An 18,179-nucleotide genomic window follows, 5' to 3' on the forward strand; every position below is an offset into this window, starting at 1 on the left:
ATTGACGTTTTTGACTTCATGAACTAGTTACATTTTTTGTCCTATGACTAATATTTCAAGTTCTAAGGTAGGCAATGTATGTGATTTTTTCGAGGATGCGAAAAATGAACACGGGCTGAGGGTGTGATTTAGACTTAGAAAAAATTTCCATCGTCCAGACGGGACTCGAACTCGCAACCTCCTTCGACACCATGCCGGAGATTTCGAGTTCGAGTCCCGTTTGGACGAGGGAAATTTATTCTAAGTTTCAATCACACCCTCAGCCCGTGTTTATTTTTCGCATCCTCGTAAAAATCACATACATTTTCTACTTTAGCTGACAGTTTTTATTTGGCTGAAACTTTGCATAGCCGTTTCTATGGGAAAAAGATGTCATTTTGAGTTATTGGTTAATTTTTTGGAAGACGATTAATTTTTGAGAAGCTATTTAAAAATGCTATTTTGGAAAGGTATTGATGATTACAAATATTTTCAGAGTCAAAGTTATAGATGATAATTTTGTCTTTCAAAAAAAAAAAAATATATACGCTCTAAAATTTTTTTTTTGAAAATAAGTTAACCCTCTAGTGCCCAATACCGCCATTTGGCGGGCTTCAGTCGAAGTTCCGAAAAGCTTCAATAAATACTTAAAAAGTGTTTATAATGTTTTATAGTAATTTTATCGAAGTCCGTTTAGAAATTAATTTGGGCACTAGAGGGTTAATAAAAATTAAAAATTAATTATCTCAAAAAGCTCATTTTTTTAAATCTGATCTTTTTTATTACCCAAACAATAGCGACTCTCCGATCTGGAGAATCCAAGAAAAAAAGGTTTAAATTTCTTGAAAAAAATTTTATTTAATTTTTTCACAGGGTATATTTTTTTGGAAGGACAAAATCATCATCTACAACTTTACTAAAGACACATGCCAGTGGAACAAATCGTTTCGATTGTAAAAATATTTTCAATCCCCCACAAAGTGCTCTCTATTGAACTTGAGGAGTTTGAGGCTTGATTGATCACCACCGGTTGGTTGTCCTTGCCACCTCGTTATTGACCAGAATCGACCGGAATTGCACATCGAATTTATCAATTATTGCTTGGGAATTAGCTATTCGATGTGCATCTCTAATGAACTCTGCAGGCTGATCAGTACCGACGCTTGCCGGTCCAGAACGTTTATAGAAGAATATATATACGCGATTCTAATTGGGTTGAGCTATTCCAGTTTTTTTTATCATCTGAAGGCTACATTTTCTAAGAAAAACGTGATTTCCGATTTTTTTTATATCGCGATTTAAAACTGCTCGAAATGACTTCAACCAACTCTCATTACAGCGATTTAGAGCGATTTTTATTCTTCATTTAAAATGAAGGACGACATAAAATTTGAAAAAAAATCACGTTTTGTTCAGAAAATTACATTCTTTTAGCTGATATATAAAAATCAGAAATCCATGATTAGCTAGCTAAACAAACCAATTTTATCGATTGCGAGAGAACGACGGCGCGCGCGTCCGCCTACCCAATCCAACCCCAGAGACGTACAAATGTTCTCGAAAGTTAATTCATTACGAAAACCGAGCGAAGAATACGTGCGGATTTTTTCGATTTGAGAGTGATTTTGTTTCAGAACCATATAAATGTTCTCTACATTTTCGGAAGGATGCGGACACAGGTGAGGAGTGGTGGTGGCGGTGGTGATGAGGAGCTCGAGAATAAATAGCCTAAGTCATTTGATAAAAAATGGCCTGTTTGAACCAAGATTCGAACTCACCACCATCTGCTTATCAAAAGCGGACTCTGTAATCTTGTGGTTCCAGCTCCCTTTAATTCCTCGTAGAGTGCTCTATAGGGGATTAAATTATATTTACAGCCGAAACGGTTTGTTTGGTTGGCATAGTGTCTTCGGCAAAGTTGTAGATAACAATTAAAAAAAAAATATTTTTCAAAATATCGTAACTTTTTCTTCTAAAAATATTTATAATTATCAATACCTTTTCAAAACAGCATTTTTAAATAGCTTCTCAAAATATGATTCTTGTTCCAAAAATATAAAGCAATAGCACAAAAAACATCTATGCAAAGTTTCAGTCAAATCAAAAATGGTCGAATTAATTAATTATCCGTTTTTTTTTTGTGGAATTGCTCAGTTGCCTTAACGGTGAGAGCCTTGTCTCTAATATACAGTTTCTCTATAGCAAAAATATTTCGCCTTTTTTTCTCATTCGTATAGTACAGGGATACCAGATGTGCAGTTTTGTGATTGTCTGTAACACGCAGATTTATAAAGTTCGTGTGCAGATTTTTATTGATTCACAGACTTTGCATTTTTATATAGTTTTTGCAAATTTTTGTCAAAGTCTCCTAATATTTGCGCAGAATTTCCCAAAATGTGTACAGCTTTTTACAAACTTTTGTCCGCGTGAGCGAATTTTTGTCCAAACACGGATAAACATAGACACTTCCAAAAACATTTGGCATCTCTGATGTCAAATCGCCTTGTTTTGAATTCATTTGTTCACTGCGTGATTGATACAAATTGGCAAATTATAGATTATTGCTATTATCCAAATTTAAACAGTCTTATCAGATTCAGAAGAGGGTGGAGTAGTGAATTAAACTTAATATTCTCCGTGGCTGCGAATAGCCATCATGTCTCTTTTGTGTAACACCGGGGATTGGTTCACGCTTGGCCATGGCAATTCTTACAGGTAATTCGGGGGTGGTTTACTTCTATTTATTTTTTAAATTTAATTCTGGTTTACAGGAAAATCGATCTGTATACAATGGACTGGCCAGCTAGCATTAATCTCGAGCAAATGACGGTTCACGCCGCTTCCTATGGTGGACCGATTGCCCTGGTTAAAGATTTCAAACAATTCCTCAAACTATCTGGTACCGGGACTACCAAACCGATGATTCGAATTTTTAACTGTGCTGGAAAATTGATTTCTTCTATTACGGTAAGTCAACCCTTTGAAAGTGCAATTAATCAATCGATTCTACTGGTCCCATTTTCCGCTTTCTAGTGGGACAATGGAAATCTCGTTTGCATGGGTTGGTCAGATGCGGAAGAGTTCCTCTGTGTGCAGAACGATGGTTTCGTGTGGATCTATGACATGTTCGGAAACTTTCAGCACAAGTTCAGCATGGGAAAAGATGTGACAGAGGTGATCGAGGCTAAAATTTTTGCCTCCAACTCCGGCACTGGCGTCGCGGTTATCACAGCGAGCTACAAAATTTACATCGTAAATAGCATTAAAGATCCGAAATCGCGACCCCTATCCGAGTTGCTGACACTCTCCAAGTATGATGTTTGATAGTGAATTGTGTGGAAATGAAATCATACCATTATTTTGTTGTTTTTTAGGGACCTAACATGCTGGGAATTAGTGTCGAAAGAACGCAACACCTGTTGCCTATTGGCTCGAGATACAGAAGTTATTCTAGCTCGACATGGAGACAGTGCTCCGTTGACTCTCGTGATTACGATGAAAAGCGAATTTAGTAGTATTATTGCACTGTCGGTGTCATTCAATCATCGTCACCTGGCACTGTACACCAACACAGGAGTTCTCTGGTTGGGTTCGGCGGATTTAAAAAATAAGTACTGTGAATATGCCACGGGTCGCAGTGAACGGCCACAGCAGATTATGTGGTGCTGTGACGCAGATCCACATCCAGACAAGCAAGCAGTAGTCGTAAGCTATCCATCGATGGTTCTGGTTGTTGGCATGACCGGTGACTCTAACATTTACACGTACGATTCACCAACGGTGTTGATTCAGGAGATGGACGCGGTTCGGATACTTACTAATGGATACCATGAACTGATTCAGCGTGTACCGAAGTGTACGAGTAACATATTCGGAATCAGCATCAGCGAACCGGCAAGCTTCCTTTTCGAGGCCCATAGAAAATTCCAGGAACGTAGTCATCAGTCGGACGAGTACCTTTGTCTGATACAGAGCCGTTTGGCATCGGCGGTCGCCGAGTGTGTGGATGCCGCTGGACAGGAGTTCGATCCACACACCCAGAAAAGCTTGATTCGAGCGGCCTATTTTGGGAAAGGTTTTTTACCTGGTTATAATCCCGAAGGCTATATTGAAATGTGTCGAGTTTTGCGGGTTCTGAACGCTTTGCGTGACAGGAATGTCGGAATGCCGCTCACTTTGAGACAGTAAGTTTCACAGTCGTGTTTTCGATTTGAAACTCTATTCTTTCGTTTACAGATTCAACTATCTACAGCCGTTGGTGATTCTGGATAGATTGATTTTTCGTAAACATTACGCATTGGCAATACAAGTTGCAAAGCATCTCAAACTGCCCGAGTCACGGATTTTGGAACATTGGGCGTTTCACAAAATCGTACACGACAAAAGTGAGTTTTTTTTTACGAATTTTACAACTGTTTGATGTCGAACGAATGTTTTCTGATTAACAGATGAAGAAGAGGTTGCACGCAAAATTTCGGAAAAGTTTCTTTCTCATCAGACGTTGGAGCGCATCTCGTTTGCGAATGTCGCCAAAAAGGCCCAACAGGTGGGTAAGACGAAATTAGCTATCACTCTATTGGAGCTGGAGCCACGCAAAAGCCTGCAGGTGCCACTGCTGCTGAAGTTGGGCGCTAACGAGAAGGCACTGATGGCAGCAACGCAATCCGGTGACACGGACCTTATCTACATGGTAATCCTGGAGATGAAAAGTACCACTGCGTTGGCCAAGTTCCAAATGGTTATCCGACGTTTTCCGCTTGCGCAGAACTTGTACAAAAAGTATTGTCAGGCAAACAGTTTGTCCACGTTGAAAGACATCTACTCTCAGGAGGATGATTTCCAGTCACAGGCAGAGCTAGGGCTACGGGAAGCGTTGGAAATTAGCAACGTCGAGGTGTCTATTCCGGATATCAGTGGTAACTATAAGAAGGCTGGCAAGTTACTAGAAACAGAGGCTTGTGACGAGGCGAAAAAATTTATGAAGCATCAGAAGGTAGGTTTTTCTTTCTTTTTTTTTAATGAATGATTAGATTCTTTCAAACTTCAAATACTAGGCTATCGATGAGAAGTACCAGAAGCGGTTATATGGACTTCCGTTGCATGCAACAATTCGGCAACTGTTGCTTCTGGGCGATTTGAAATATGCTGAACGATTGAAGAGCGAATTTCGCATGCCGGACCGTCGCTACTGGTGGCTCCGTGTTCAAGTTCTCTCCCAGCAGTTCCAGTGGGAGGAACTGGAGCGTTTTTCCAAATCAAAAAAGAGCCCGATTGGCTACGAACCGTTCGTAGAGGTGTGCCTCAGCCAACGGAAGGTGGACGAAGCTAAGCGATATCTGCCTCGTTGCAGCGAAGAGAACAAACTAAAGTGGTACCTGCGGGCCGGGTGCTACGTCGAAGCGGCCACCATTGCCTACGAACAGAAGGATATCGATAGTCTGCTGAAAATTTACGATTACTGTTCCAACGATTCAGCTCTGTCGGCCAAGGTGGAGAATTTAATCGGGCAGCTGTCGTCCAAAAAATGATCTTTCCTAACAGAACGCTGTGTTGTTGTTGGTAGGAAACGAAATATAAGTTGTGTAACAATTATTAGTTCTACTAAGATTACCCCTATGTACCCATTTCGTATATTTCAGAACGATATTTGATTCAAGATCAATCTTGGACGAAATAAACTAGCAAACTCATACCTCATAGTTGTATTTTCTCCTTTTATTACTATCAGTAGAAATATCTATTCATTTACACGCGACTTCCTGTCAGTTTTTTTTTAAATTTTATCGTTTTTGAATTTCAATTTCTCCTTGTTTCGGGTTTGTAAAATATTGTTTTTTGTGACACCCCTTATCCGTTTTTTTTTTGCGGAGACCGCAATTTTCTGTCTCACTTAATTTTCGCGTTCATTATATAGATCATAATCATTATCATCATCATCATTTTATTCATCAATAGAGCCAATGGAATAGGTAAATATATCATTTAATAGCGAAAGGAAAATTTACGCCACTTATGGGTGATTTGCTATATACAATAGGGGTCAGGGAAGGGTCACTCGTTGATCGGCTCCGTTATCTTTGTCCATGCGAATAAATGTGTTTTTTTCTGTTATTTGTTTCCAGTGAGGGGGCATAAAATCTAATTCGAACTAATTCTACTAACACTATTGCGCGTCAACAAGTCAATGTGAGTGTTTGTGGGTAAAGGAAATATTGGGGAAACTTGGCTGCTACATCTTTAAAAATAGTCAAACAAATTAGTAGTTATGTTCAATTACTGACTCATATTTAAATTTCCCTAGCGTTGATAATTAAATAACGGTAGTAATAAATGGTACAATTATATCATTCCCTCCTCAAGACAAGCTTACAATCTACGGTTATTCCTGTGTAGAGGACAATGAGCTACAAATTTTAAAGTGTTGTGAAATCTAGCTTTCAACGGAAAACCTGTGCCTACCGGATGGAACTCTATTGCGTTTCAACTGTGGAAAAGGGATCGTAAACTTGAAACTAACAAACAGCTAAAATATCCAGTGTCCTTCAGCTAATTATAATGTACAGTTTGCGTCCCGCAAGAGGGCTTTCACGATTTCATGATATTCATGATTATTCGCACCTGTCGTACGGATGTTTGAAACACGAAAATAAACATGCGATAAACTGTGATGACCAGAATATAATCTCCACTGCGGATCAGGTTGCAACTTATTAATATGAGCCCTTGAATTTCGTAATATATATAAACGTCTCCAATGTCTCCTTGTAGGAGATCATCCCTCACATGCGGAGCCGTGCTCCAGCGATCTTTTTCATGATATTCGTTCCGTATATATTGTATTTGTATGAAAGAAAACAACTTCATACTGCGGCGCCGCATCGGTCCCGATTGTCCCTTCCAGGGGGATGCTTAGTTTAGAGCCTCAAAGGTACCTGAAAAAACGAAAGAATTAATTTACTACTTTATCACAGGCCTTCATAATGACAGAGCTTATAATAAATCAAATTATTCATTTAGTTTGAGGCAACAGCAGACCTGCAGCAGCTTATCTCATCGAATCTCTATTTTGTAACCAAATATTATGTTTACATCTGTCTGTTTAATTATACCTTATTATGCGGAGGTAACCAATAAAAGATAGCAAATTTTTCCAAGTAAAAATATCCGTGTTAACAAAGCGAGTATTACCAGTCACACACTCTGAGCAGACTACATAAAATGTATGCAAGAGTGGTCATACTTGTGATAGCTTTACAGACATGCCACCTGGAACTCGTCTGGTTTCTTTATCGTTACTCTTGGCGGCAGCAACAGGAAATTTCGAGTGCAAAGGTGATTATAGTTCTGGATGCAGTAGCTGTTCGAGTGCCATACAGTGTCTTGGTTCGCAGCAACCGATTTCCTTTAACTGTGAAGGATCGACACCTTACTGTAACGGAGAAGCATGTTCTGCGACACCAAATATCCAAGGAAAATGTCAGCCACATTCCATTGAATGCACCGGAGAAGGAAAATTTCCAGGTAGATTTTTCCTCGTTCATAATGGTACATGTTTTTACAATAGTAGATTTTCAGATCCGTGTCAAGTTTATCATTACTGTTCGAATACCGGCATCCAATCGGATGCTTATGTTTGTCCAACGGGATATGTTTTCAACGCCACCAGCGGAATGTGTAGTAGAACTTCAGACTGCGTAACGGTCAAATGTCCCAGCTCAACAGGCGTAGTGAAATCTACTTCGCGGTTTGTGTTTATTCAGCATCTGGGTTGGAAAAAATACTGATGCTTAAATGCCCTGACGGGACATTATTAAATGGTAAAACTTGCGTATTCCAGTGCCAACAGGAAGGCAGTTTTGCCGATAGAGAAGATCCCACTAAATATCACCAGTGTGAAATGTCAAACGGAAGCTTGATAGCGACTCACAAGAGTTGCATAAATGAGGAAAAGTTTAATATCGCTGAACAGTCTTGTATGTAATATATACACCATTCAGCTGACAGTTTAGATTTTCCACAAATAAAAAACAACCGATTGAGTATGCCTATTTGTCAAAAGAAATCCGAGTTTCTACACGATCAGATGTATCTGATACCGCTACTTACCATTTGAAGTAACATCTGGCATTACAGGTACTTCCGGTAGTTCCTTAGGTCCGCACTGCCCCCATATCCGGTACCGTTCTCGCCGTTTTCACCCATATCAACGGCCGCGGCTGCCGTTTCGAAGGAGGGTGGCTCTGCGAAACCGCCACTAATGTTTTCCTCCAGTTGTTTGTCGATTGCAGCGGCCGACTCTTTCGGAGTTTTTTTGCGACCTCTTTTGGTTCCAGCACCGGTACCTGCGGGCGGTCGGCCTTTACGAGACGAACCGCCCGGGGAACCCACTCCCTCGTAGTCTGCTGCAGCAGCAGCCGCTGCCGAGGATCCTTGACTACCTCGACTTCTTTTGCCACCACCATGGGAGGACCGCTTGCTTCTTTTGCCTTTGCGTTTGTACCCATTCACGTTGTAGTCGTAATCAGAGTCCCCTCCTTCCGGGTCGTCCAGGTCATCGTCGTTCAGTGCCATCTCATCGTAGTACCAGTCCTTGGGCAAGGGCTCCTCTTTGATGACGGGTTGATTTTGGTGACTATCTTTACTATCGGTATCCACGGTTGCACCTAATGAAGATTCTTCCAGCAGGGAGGCGTTAAAATCGGACTCCGGTGCTGTCAGTAGTTCGCTAGTATCTCGAGTCGGTGGCGGTAGGGAGATATTGCCGAGTAAACTTGGCGCTGCGCTGCTTTTCAGGTTACTGAATGGTCGCAAATTCTGTATTTTGTTCAGGTATTGTCGCTTGGACTTTCGCCACCGCGTTGACGGATACGTGTAGAGTTGTCCTTCTCGATGACCGGGCATCCTTCGACAGTGCGCCATATAGAGGTTGCTGTGATTCTGAGCGACGCCGGTCTGCGAGTCGAAAAACGGTATTCGCATTCGGCGCTCCAGGCAAAGCCGTGTATTGAAGGAGGCACTGACTTCCAGCGTTTCCCGATAGGTTGAATCACGCATAAAATTTTCTATTTTCTGCAGGTTTGGCATCGAGACGATTTGGATGTCCACACCACCTGCGGCGGAGGCCATCCTGGAAGGTACCGAGTCCACCGGCAACCGAATCGTAGCACTTTTTCACTAGGCTATAAATCACACTGTAATCGCTGGAATTTGCAGTTTGCCTACGTCTGAAGTGATTATCTCTCGAATGACGGCAATGGCCACTGCGATAGGTTTCTATTTTTTTTAACACTGAATAACTTTGCGTCTCGTTTACTCACGTTGAATTTAAACAGTGATGCGGCGACGGTCCAGCAGCAGCAGCAGCCGTATGTATTTGCAAACAGCACTAGGAGCAGCAGTGGTGTTGCATTGGCTGATTGCAACGCGTTTGTAGTAGTAGACTGCTCGATGCACGAAGCGCACGTAGTAGAAGCAGGACGTTACGGTGGTGGTGGGTACCGTTCAAAACATAGAGGTACTTTTTTTCACTGCCTACCAAATTCAGTACAACAGTGTTGGTAAGAAAGCAGCAGAAAAAAAAAATTACCGATCCGTCGCCACCTTCGATGCCAGTTTTCACCAGCCAGCCACAATTTTACTCCACTGCTGCTGTTACTGCTGTAGCACTGGTTAACCGCTTGGATACGGTTACTCTCGTTTCGTTCGAAGACGGTACATTTCGAAATGTTTCTGCACACACGAAACGGGGCTGTTTGTTGCGAATTGCAACTTTTTTTCCACTATTTTTACAAGACCCACCAGCGAATGCACACACGGCGAATGACGGCTCGGACTTTTTGGTTGCTTTTGCTCTCTCTCCCTCTTTCTCTAGCTCGCGGATATTTTTTCGCTCGCTCTTCGCTGCGGTGTTTGACATTTGACAGCAGCTTCGTTGATTGGAAGATGAATCGGAACGAAAGTAAACTGCAGCGGTAGAGGAGAAAGTACCGAAGGATTGAAAGAGAAAACAGCTCAGCAAGCTCAGCAACGCAAGCTAGCTAATGGCGCCATCTGTACGGTTGAGCAATGAGGCGAAAATTTTGCAGCGGCGCGGATTTTTTATTGACAAGCACGGGTTAGCTAAATTTGAAATGCTAGTTGAGTCTTCTCACAGCTGTGAAGCGTTTACTTACCAGCGCTAGTTTTGTGCGAGTTTGCAAACTACGGGACCTTAGCTGGTTACGCAGTCCGTAGGAAGCCCTGTTCGCAGCTGCAACTCGTCGTTTCACTTCACGGCTAATATGGTTGTCACATGTCACAAGCGTACCAAGATAAACGAATTCGTCAACCACTTCAAATCGTTTCTCCACCTCAGCACCAACACCACGGGGACTCCCACGCTCTCTGCCAGCTACCATGTACTTCGTTTTGGCAGAGTTAATGACAAGTCCCAATCTCGCTGCTTCTCTCTTAAAAGCCCTTAGAAGGCCTCCTCCACGGCCTTACGGTTGATACCGATGATATCGATGTCGTCCGCAAAACCAAGAAGCATGAGAGATTTCGTGATGATCGTACCGTTTCTTTCGACGGTTGCTCTTCGTACTGCACCCTCATTAGCGATGTTAAACAGTAGGTTGGAGAGCGCATCCCCCTGCTTCAGTCCATCCAACGTTACGAACGCGGCTGATAGGGAAACCGTGTTCCAGCTTGATCTGCCACAGCTCGTTTCTTTTCACTGAGTCGTATGCCGCCCTGAAGTCCACAAACAGATGTTGAGTCGGTAAGTTGTACTTCCGGAACTTATCGAGGATCTGTCGTAGAAGTTCGGCCGGGATACCGTCCTTCCCAGCGGCCTTGCCGTTTTTCAGCTCACTAATCGCCTTTTTCACATCCTCCTGTGTTAGTGGCTCCACAGCTTGTTCGTCACTCATAATCGTCATCCTGTTCCTGCTCTGCTCATCCGGCTCCTGTTCCTGCTCTGCTCATCCAAAGTGCGGCAAAGTTTATCAGCCTCAGGCCGTTTTCATTGGTTGACGAGTGGAGGCTATGTCTTCCAATGACCGGACGGAAGAATTCCTCCCTCCCAACCTGTGCGTTTGCGTCTCCGATGACGACTTTTACGTCGTGTTTTGGGCACTCGTCATAGATTCGCTCAAGCTTGTCATAGAACTCATCTTTGACTTCATCGGATTTGTCGTTTGTCGGTGCGTAGGTGTTGATTGAACTGTAGTTGAAGAATTTGTCCTTAATCCTCAACACGCATATACGGTCATCTACGGGCCTCCACCGGATGACTCTTGTTTTCTGATTTCCCAGCATTACGAAACCGACGCCCCGTTCCGCTGCTTTGCCGCCACTGTAGTAGATGTGGTACTTGAAAGAAGTGCGTGCAATAGGGTCTAACGCACGGAATTCTCTTTCTCCGGAATTTGGCCACCGAACTTCCGAATCGCTGCGATTTCGACTCCCTGCTGCTGTAGTTCTCGAGCAAGCAAGCCAGCCCGCGCCGGTTCATTGGAGATCGGACGTTCCAAGTACCTAGTTTCCAATCGTTTACCTTAATCTTTTTCCGTGTTCGTGGCCTAGGTCTTTGCCGATTGATCCATTCCGTATTTCTAAATTCGTTGTTCGTGGTTGATGAAAGGTTTCGTTATGCTACCTTACCAGGGTCGCGATACCTACATCCTGCTGATGGGGCTGCCATCTTAGGTGTAGCTGGCGGGATACAGCATTCCATAATTCAGCCGCCCGCTCCGGGTCAGACGCTGTTGTACGCCGCCCCTATGGGGATACAGCCGCGTACGACCCCCTTCCCAGTCAGCATACGACTAGGGATACCATCCGTCCTGATTTAGCAGGACATGTCCTGATTTTGAAGTCCTATTTGGGCGTCCTGATTTATTTTTTATATTTTAGCATTTGTCCTGATTTTCTTGAGATATTTAACTTTGTTGTGTGTCAATAAGCATAACTTTTTGAATTGCTCAATAAGTGTTTTCGTTTCCAGGTCGCAACGCTCACTGCGATCGAAATTTTTCATTGATTGAATCTCACTAGAGTAATAAGACGAATCTCTCACACGTTGACCGTTACCATTATGCATCTAGCATTTTTTAAGTTTAAGTTGTAACAGTTTACGTGTGTTGAATTTTTAAAGTATCTAGAAGCAAAGCCTTGGTGCTACATTCCGATTCGGAACATGACCTTCTGTTTATACTATACACAGACTTCGCAGCCAACCGTTAAGTGTACAGGACAATTGCGGGGCTAGCGCTACGATCCTACTGACACTAACAGTCTCTCCCGAGACAAGACTCGAACCTACGACGACTGGCTTGTTAGGCCAGCATCGTACCTCGAGACCAGCTGGGGAGGATCTTTTAAAGTATCTACTAATGCGTAATAATTCAAAGTGGTTTGATGAAAGTGGATCGTCAGAAATACATTCAGATATATACTAGGTATTTTTCTACACGGATTTTCGAATTAACGGTTTCTACGCGGATTTTTAAATCGAAGAATTTTTAAATTACGCGTTTTTATCCCTGCGTAGAAAAAACTGAGTAAATCAAGTATTACGTGTTATATTTGCTCATATTTCGAAGAATAGACTAACCTAGTCAAATTTGTGCCCAGAAAAGGTGTCCTGGTTTTTAACTTCAACCAGATGGTATCCCTACATACGACCATAGTTTCCACCGGGGTTGGTTACCCGATCTCCGCTAAGGTACTCGTATTCCGATCGGCACCACGTGGAGGTTGGGATAGGAGTTGCTGGACAGAGGTGAATGGCCACATTAGGGTCTCAAGTTACACGTGTCAAGCCATTTGCCAACGCGACTGAAGCGTTCACTGATCGCAAAAATAACATACTTTAACAAAGTTTGTTATAAAATGCTGATACTAGACACCCTGTTTTCCGTCGGAGAAACAACTACGTCCGCATGGCAGCGAAATAAGTAGGAGACAAAAAAAGTAGCGATAAAGTTTCCTTTCTTGATAGTGAATTGGAGAAGAGAATTGTCTCTTTCCAGGGTTTGAGAAGATTAGGTTCAAGTATTTTTTTTAGTAAAATCAATCTAGCAACCGACTTAATTCTCGCCCTTAGCTACGGCACTGGTCCCGAATAAAATTCTGTTTTATTCAATTTTCATTTAAAAATCGACTAGCTTTGCCCGTGGATTTCGAAACAGAACTGAAAGAAAGTCAGATTGAATCGTCCCGAAACTCGGGCATAAATCCACTTTCAAGTTATCTAATAGAATGTTTTTTTTTCTATCGACACTCTCCTTCATTCTGTTCACACCAGAATGGTGTAACTGCTTCCGGACTTAAGCCACGTTTGATGAGGCGATCGCGTTGACGATAGAAACGACCCTCAGCTTTGGTTGCGTCCATCGTTGGATCTGCCCACAGTCGCTCTCCCACTGCTGCCAGCCTTGGCCAGGTTCGGGAATCTGTAATAAACCGTTCGTAGAAACAAAAGTTCGACATAAAAAATTAAACTCACCTAAAGAGTGTTCATCGATGAATTCTGTCCACGTGCAAGCTTCTCCTCCGAGAATCAGACTACTATTTAGAATTTTATTGTTGTACACTTTTCGCCAATTGTAGTAAGTTGTTACACCCCAAAAGCCATGGTCGAAGTACCAAGCGTTTTTGGTCGAAATGATTAGCCTGTATCCTTTCTTTAGCAACTTTTTTGGTAAATCGGCGTTTTTTTCAACCCAAGTTTGTATAATATACCGATCTTTTGGTAAATATTTCTCTATAACACTTGGATCGGTTAAGTGGCTTGACCACAGCACCGTGGGCGATGGGATCTGAGAATTTCGAGCACGATCCCAAAGCTCAAGCACTTTGGATTGGAATTCTGCCCAGAGGTCCAAAAAATCACTCGCTCCTCGACCTTTTCCTTGTTTACTCAGGTAGTCTACGATTTCCTCTGTAGCATTCCAACAACCGAAAAATACTTCGTCTCCTCCCATGTGTAAAATTTCTTCGGCTGGTATGAGCTGAGCAAAGTCAGAATATACCTTATCTAACACTTTGTATAGGTTCTCATTTGCCGGATTGAACTGGCCACAGGGAGGCTCTATGCACAACTGACGCCATGGTTGTTCGTTGATGCATACGGCAATATTGCCCAAATTGGCTGAGGGAGCCCACTGCCAACCGTTACCCGCATGGGCTGGTGCATCGAATTCAAGAATAACTCGTATACCACGTTGTTTGGCATATTGAAAAATGTTCCTCACATCAGCTTGACTGTACGATTCGTCTTCGGAATATGCCCCTTGTTTTGTAACCTGTGGGTAACTAACTAGTTCCAGAGGAAAACTTTGTGAATCCGTTATGTGCCAGTGTAACACATTCATTTTTATTGAGGCCATACCATCGAGCTGCCGAAGAATGGCTTTTGTTGAGATGTAATTTCTAGCTGTATCGAGCAAAAACCCTCGATGGGCAAACTTAGGTGAGTCGCTAATGCGGGCTTCGGCTAAAACTAGCAGACAATTACCATCGGCATAGTTTTTCGCAACCATCAACTGTGATAATGTTTCCAGCCCATGCCGAGCTCCGAAAACATTAGAAGCTGTAAGCGTGACTTCGGTTTTGTTGTTATCACTTGCAACATGCAGTACGTAGGATTCATTGGTTGCCCATGTGAGACTTAAGTCGTTCGAATCAAGCTTTATAGTGATATGCAGCGGTACCACGGTTGAATGCACGCAACGAGGGCCACATTCTTTGAACAAATTGTCCAAAAAAATCTCCTGCGTTTGGTTCAAAAATCCGCGAACTTCGTCAGAGCCGTCCGTATAATTGAATGAAATGCTGTTAGGATGTATTTCTACCGTTTGATCTCCCAAACGTAGTTCTTTGGTTGGTATTGGCCATAACGAGCTGTACTCGCCACACAATAATCGGCATTCGTTTAGTGTATCGAAATATCGTTCAGTTCCGCTGGTAAAGTTCGAATGTTGTCTAGTACATTTTCCACTGTTGCAACGAAATTTGTACAATGAACCACCGATACACACAAAACATATCGTAAAACTAACTATAAACTGGAAGTAACACGCTTTCGAAGTAATCATTCTTACTATGCCGCAGGAGTAGAACTGAACCGATCACGCTGTGTACTGGTTTGGTGCTGGTTACTACTTATCACTATATGTACTGCCTGCTGTTCACATTCGTGATGACTATGTCGAATTCGTCAGATATCGGGGACGAATGAATGCTAAACAAGCGGGTAATGAAAAAATGCGGCCACTTGTTTGAGTAATTTAAAGCCCAATTAACCTGGAAAAAATTGGGAACGAAACAAAAAGGGCATGGGCAAAATGAGATGTTTTTATTTAAATTCGTGTTGACTGTTGGTTTGATTTGCATGCATTGATCCAGAATTCAGTTTTCGTAATTAGGTTTTTTTGTATTTCTGATTTTTTTTTCTGTTGCCCCTGGCATAGTAATGCAGCATCTTTCTTTCTTCAAGTGAGTATGCAATCTTTAGTAACGTTAAACATTACTTAATGAGCATCGGTTCATTGATGGGTTTAATACTATTCGTTTTCGATTGCCTTATCTCTTCGAAATAAACCTTCACAGTATTAGGTAAGGTGAGATAAGTTCTCGTAGGTCCGAAACGGTTGTAAAAAGATTACCTCGCTGTGGATTTTGGGAATTGCTGCTCATAATTGAAAAATGGTCTAATATACCATAGACATGAAATTGAGAATAACGCATTTTAAGGGGTTATATACCTTTTTGGTCGAGAAAAATGAGGGAAGTTTGAATCTATTTTTAAGTGCATAGCACCATTTTCATTGCATCAAAGGGGTATTTTTCTGAAAGGACAGTTTATCAACAACAAAAAAATTCGTTTGATTTTGAGATATACCAATTATTACTGGAGTAATGGCCGTTTCCCCGAAACGCTATTTTTTGCAGAGGCTTGCGGTGATCCTGATAGAGATTCAGCGGGTCAACCGAAATCAAAAAACTCATATTATTTCATTAGTTTAGAAGTGTGCCGGGTCCTTGAACGATCGCTTTTATGAGTATTTTGTTTTCAGTGCAAAAAGGAACGTTTTTCTCAAAAAATACACCTTTTGAGCGCTAAAAATTGTATTAAAAATTTTTTTGCGGCAAAATGTTACTGTATGTTTTAAAAAGCGATCGTTCAAGGACCGGCAAATTTAATAACGAAAATTATAAAGAAAAAGATGAAGGAAATCGGTTCAGCAGTTTTCCCGCAATCAGGATCACGGCAAAGTCATTTTTCGGAAAACACTATTCCGAGATAATCGCGTGTAAAGTTTCAAGTTTAGCTTATGCGGCCGTGGCGAGGCGCGCTGCAAATCGCTCTAACTTTTTTCCTATTGCTCAGATCTTTATGAAAATTTGTGAAAATGTTCTCAAGATGTTGTATTTGAAAGTAATACAATAAATTTTTTTTCGGTTTTTTTGAAAACTAAAAAGGTATATAACCCCTTAAATGTTTTTGTCGGTACAACAAGTTTTGAACGTTCAAGAGAACTTTTGTAATGAGTATATCACCCCTCATATATGCTAGAACTTTGCCGTTGAGTTCAAACAGTGAAATCTGCAGCCAAATTCCATCCGTCAAGTATTTTAAACGCAGTAGCCCGTCAATTATAAACGCAAAGAAAGTTGACAAACCCGTGTGCAATTCGGCTAATGTGCATTAGACTGGGACACGGTAATATGAGAAAAAAGTGATGGTGTTATTTTTTTGCTCCCATGCACTTTCCGTGTTCCTTATGGGTCCTACAACAACTGTGTAAATTTTCAGATCGATCGGTGGAACTATATTTTTGCGCCCAATTTTTAAAGTTTCCATACAATTTTATATGGGAAAATCCACTTTTTCAAAACTTATTTTCTAGAGATGTTCGGTTGGCTCCTAAAAAATATATGGATACATGATATTTGTAGGACATTCTCCTGAGAAAAACCCTTCTGAAGACCGTAAGGCGCTGCGATGCTTGTAGCAAATTTATTTCCCTCCAACTGATTGAATATCTGACGAACGGCTTCCCATTGAAATTTTTCTAGCAATACTGCTGCAGCATGCTGCTGTAGCAAATTCAACCATGTGATAAGAAATGATATTGCGTGAAATTTATTTTGGAGGCTTCTCCGAAGATAGTATGAGCAAAAATCACACCTTCATGCTTAATTCCATGCGAAATTATTTCTCATCCTTAAGCAAGTTTGCAATAACAGCATACTGTAGCAGTGTTGCTGGAAAAATTTAATGGTGAGCCGTTCGTCAGACATTCAATCAGTTTTGGGTGAATAACTTTTTCTAAAAGCATCGTATCACCTTACGGTCTTCAGAAAGGTTTTTCCCAGGATAATTTCCTACAAATATCATGTATCGATATATTTTTAGGAGCCAACCGGATATCTCTAGAGAATAAATTTCAAAAAAAAGTGGATTTTCCCATATAAAATCGTATGGAAACTTTTAAAACCGGGCGCAAAAATATAGTTCCACCGATCGATCTGAAAAGTTACACAGTTGTTATAGGACCAATAAGGAACACGAAAAGTGCATGGGTGCTAACATTTATTTTTTGTCCCACCCTAATGTGCATATGCTTGTAAAAAATGGCTAAATTATTTGAAGCAGTATAGCAGTATAAGCAAGGACGAGTAGGAGGACGAGAGAGATGTTCCGTGCACCCTCATAAAACCAGTGCGAAAGTGTGAGGCACAAGCTCTTGAAACACGAAGAAGGAAGCACGGGGTTGGCATCGCTGTTAGCTACCATACATTTGACGCGTTACCAATATCACTGGCACTGGCACCCGAAAAATGGTCAGTTTACCCTTATTTTATGTTGATTCGGGCAAACCGGCTAAAATTTGACTGCAATTATTGATAGCATATCAGACAGGTTTGAACAATTTCTTAAGGTTTTTACATGGTATGTGGTATTCTAAGTGATATTTAGTACACTGAGGTCGCTTTTTACGCGTTTTTTTTACGCGAATTCCGGAATTTACGCGGCTTTTTTACACGGATTCCGGAATTTACGCGGTTTTTTTACGCGGATTCCGAAATTTACGCTGATTCCGGAATTTACGCGGTTTTTTACGCGGATTCCGGAATTGACGCGATTTTTTACGCGGATTGCGAAATTTACGCGGTTTTTACGCGGCACGTATCCCCCGCGTAAAAAGCGA

At 41.7% G+C, this 18,179-nt stretch overlaps 3 protein-coding genes across 3 annotated transcripts; 1 reads left to right on the plus strand and 2 right to left on the minus strand.

Moving 5' to 3' along the window:
* The first annotated feature begins 2,474 nt into the window (after window positions 1-2,474).
* LOC129732876 (vacuolar protein sorting-associated protein 16 homolog) lies at window positions 2,475-5,696 on the plus strand. The gene is made up of 7 exons (XM_055694243.1): window positions 2,475-2,694; window positions 2,751-2,946; window positions 3,013-3,290; window positions 3,354-4,163; window positions 4,216-4,364; window positions 4,428-4,972; window positions 5,034-5,696. The coding sequence occupies exons 1-7, from the start codon at window positions 2,636-2,638 to the stop codon at window positions 5,505-5,507; spliced, it is 2,511 nt and encodes an 836-aa protein (XP_055550218.1). The 5' UTR covers window positions 2,475-2,635; the 3' UTR covers window positions 5,508-5,696.
* Window positions 5,676-9,819, minus strand: LOC129732879 (zinc finger protein ubi-d4-like). The gene is made up of 2 exons (XM_055694256.1): window positions 8,086-9,819; window positions 5,676-6,911 (listed from the first exon to the last, which is right to left on the minus strand). Exon 1 carries the CDS (start codon window positions 9,103-9,105, stop codon window positions 8,107-8,109), a length of 999 nt encoding a protein of 332 aa, XP_055550231.1. The 5' UTR covers window positions 9,106-9,819; the 3' UTR covers window positions 5,676-6,911; window positions 8,086-8,106.
* A 3,230-nt stretch (window positions 9,820-13,049) lies between these two features.
* Window positions 13,050-15,096, minus strand: LOC129731146 (chitooligosaccharidolytic beta-N-acetylglucosaminidase). The gene is made up of 2 exons (XM_055690931.1): window positions 13,469-15,096; window positions 13,050-13,415 (listed from the first exon to the last, which is right to left on the minus strand). The coding sequence occupies exons 1-2, from the start codon at window positions 15,057-15,059 to the stop codon at window positions 13,234-13,236; spliced, it is 1,773 nt and encodes a 590-aa protein (XP_055546906.1). The 5' UTR covers window positions 15,060-15,096; the 3' UTR covers window positions 13,050-13,233.
* Window positions 15,097-18,179: the final 3,083 nt, after the last annotated feature.

Source organism: Wyeomyia smithii, chromosome 1 (genome assembly GCF_029784165.1).
Source record: "Wyeomyia smithii strain HCP4-BCI-WySm-NY-G18 chromosome 1, ASM2978416v1, whole genome shotgun sequence".
NCBI lineage: Eukaryota > Metazoa > Arthropoda > Insecta > Diptera > Culicidae > Wyeomyia > Wyeomyia smithii.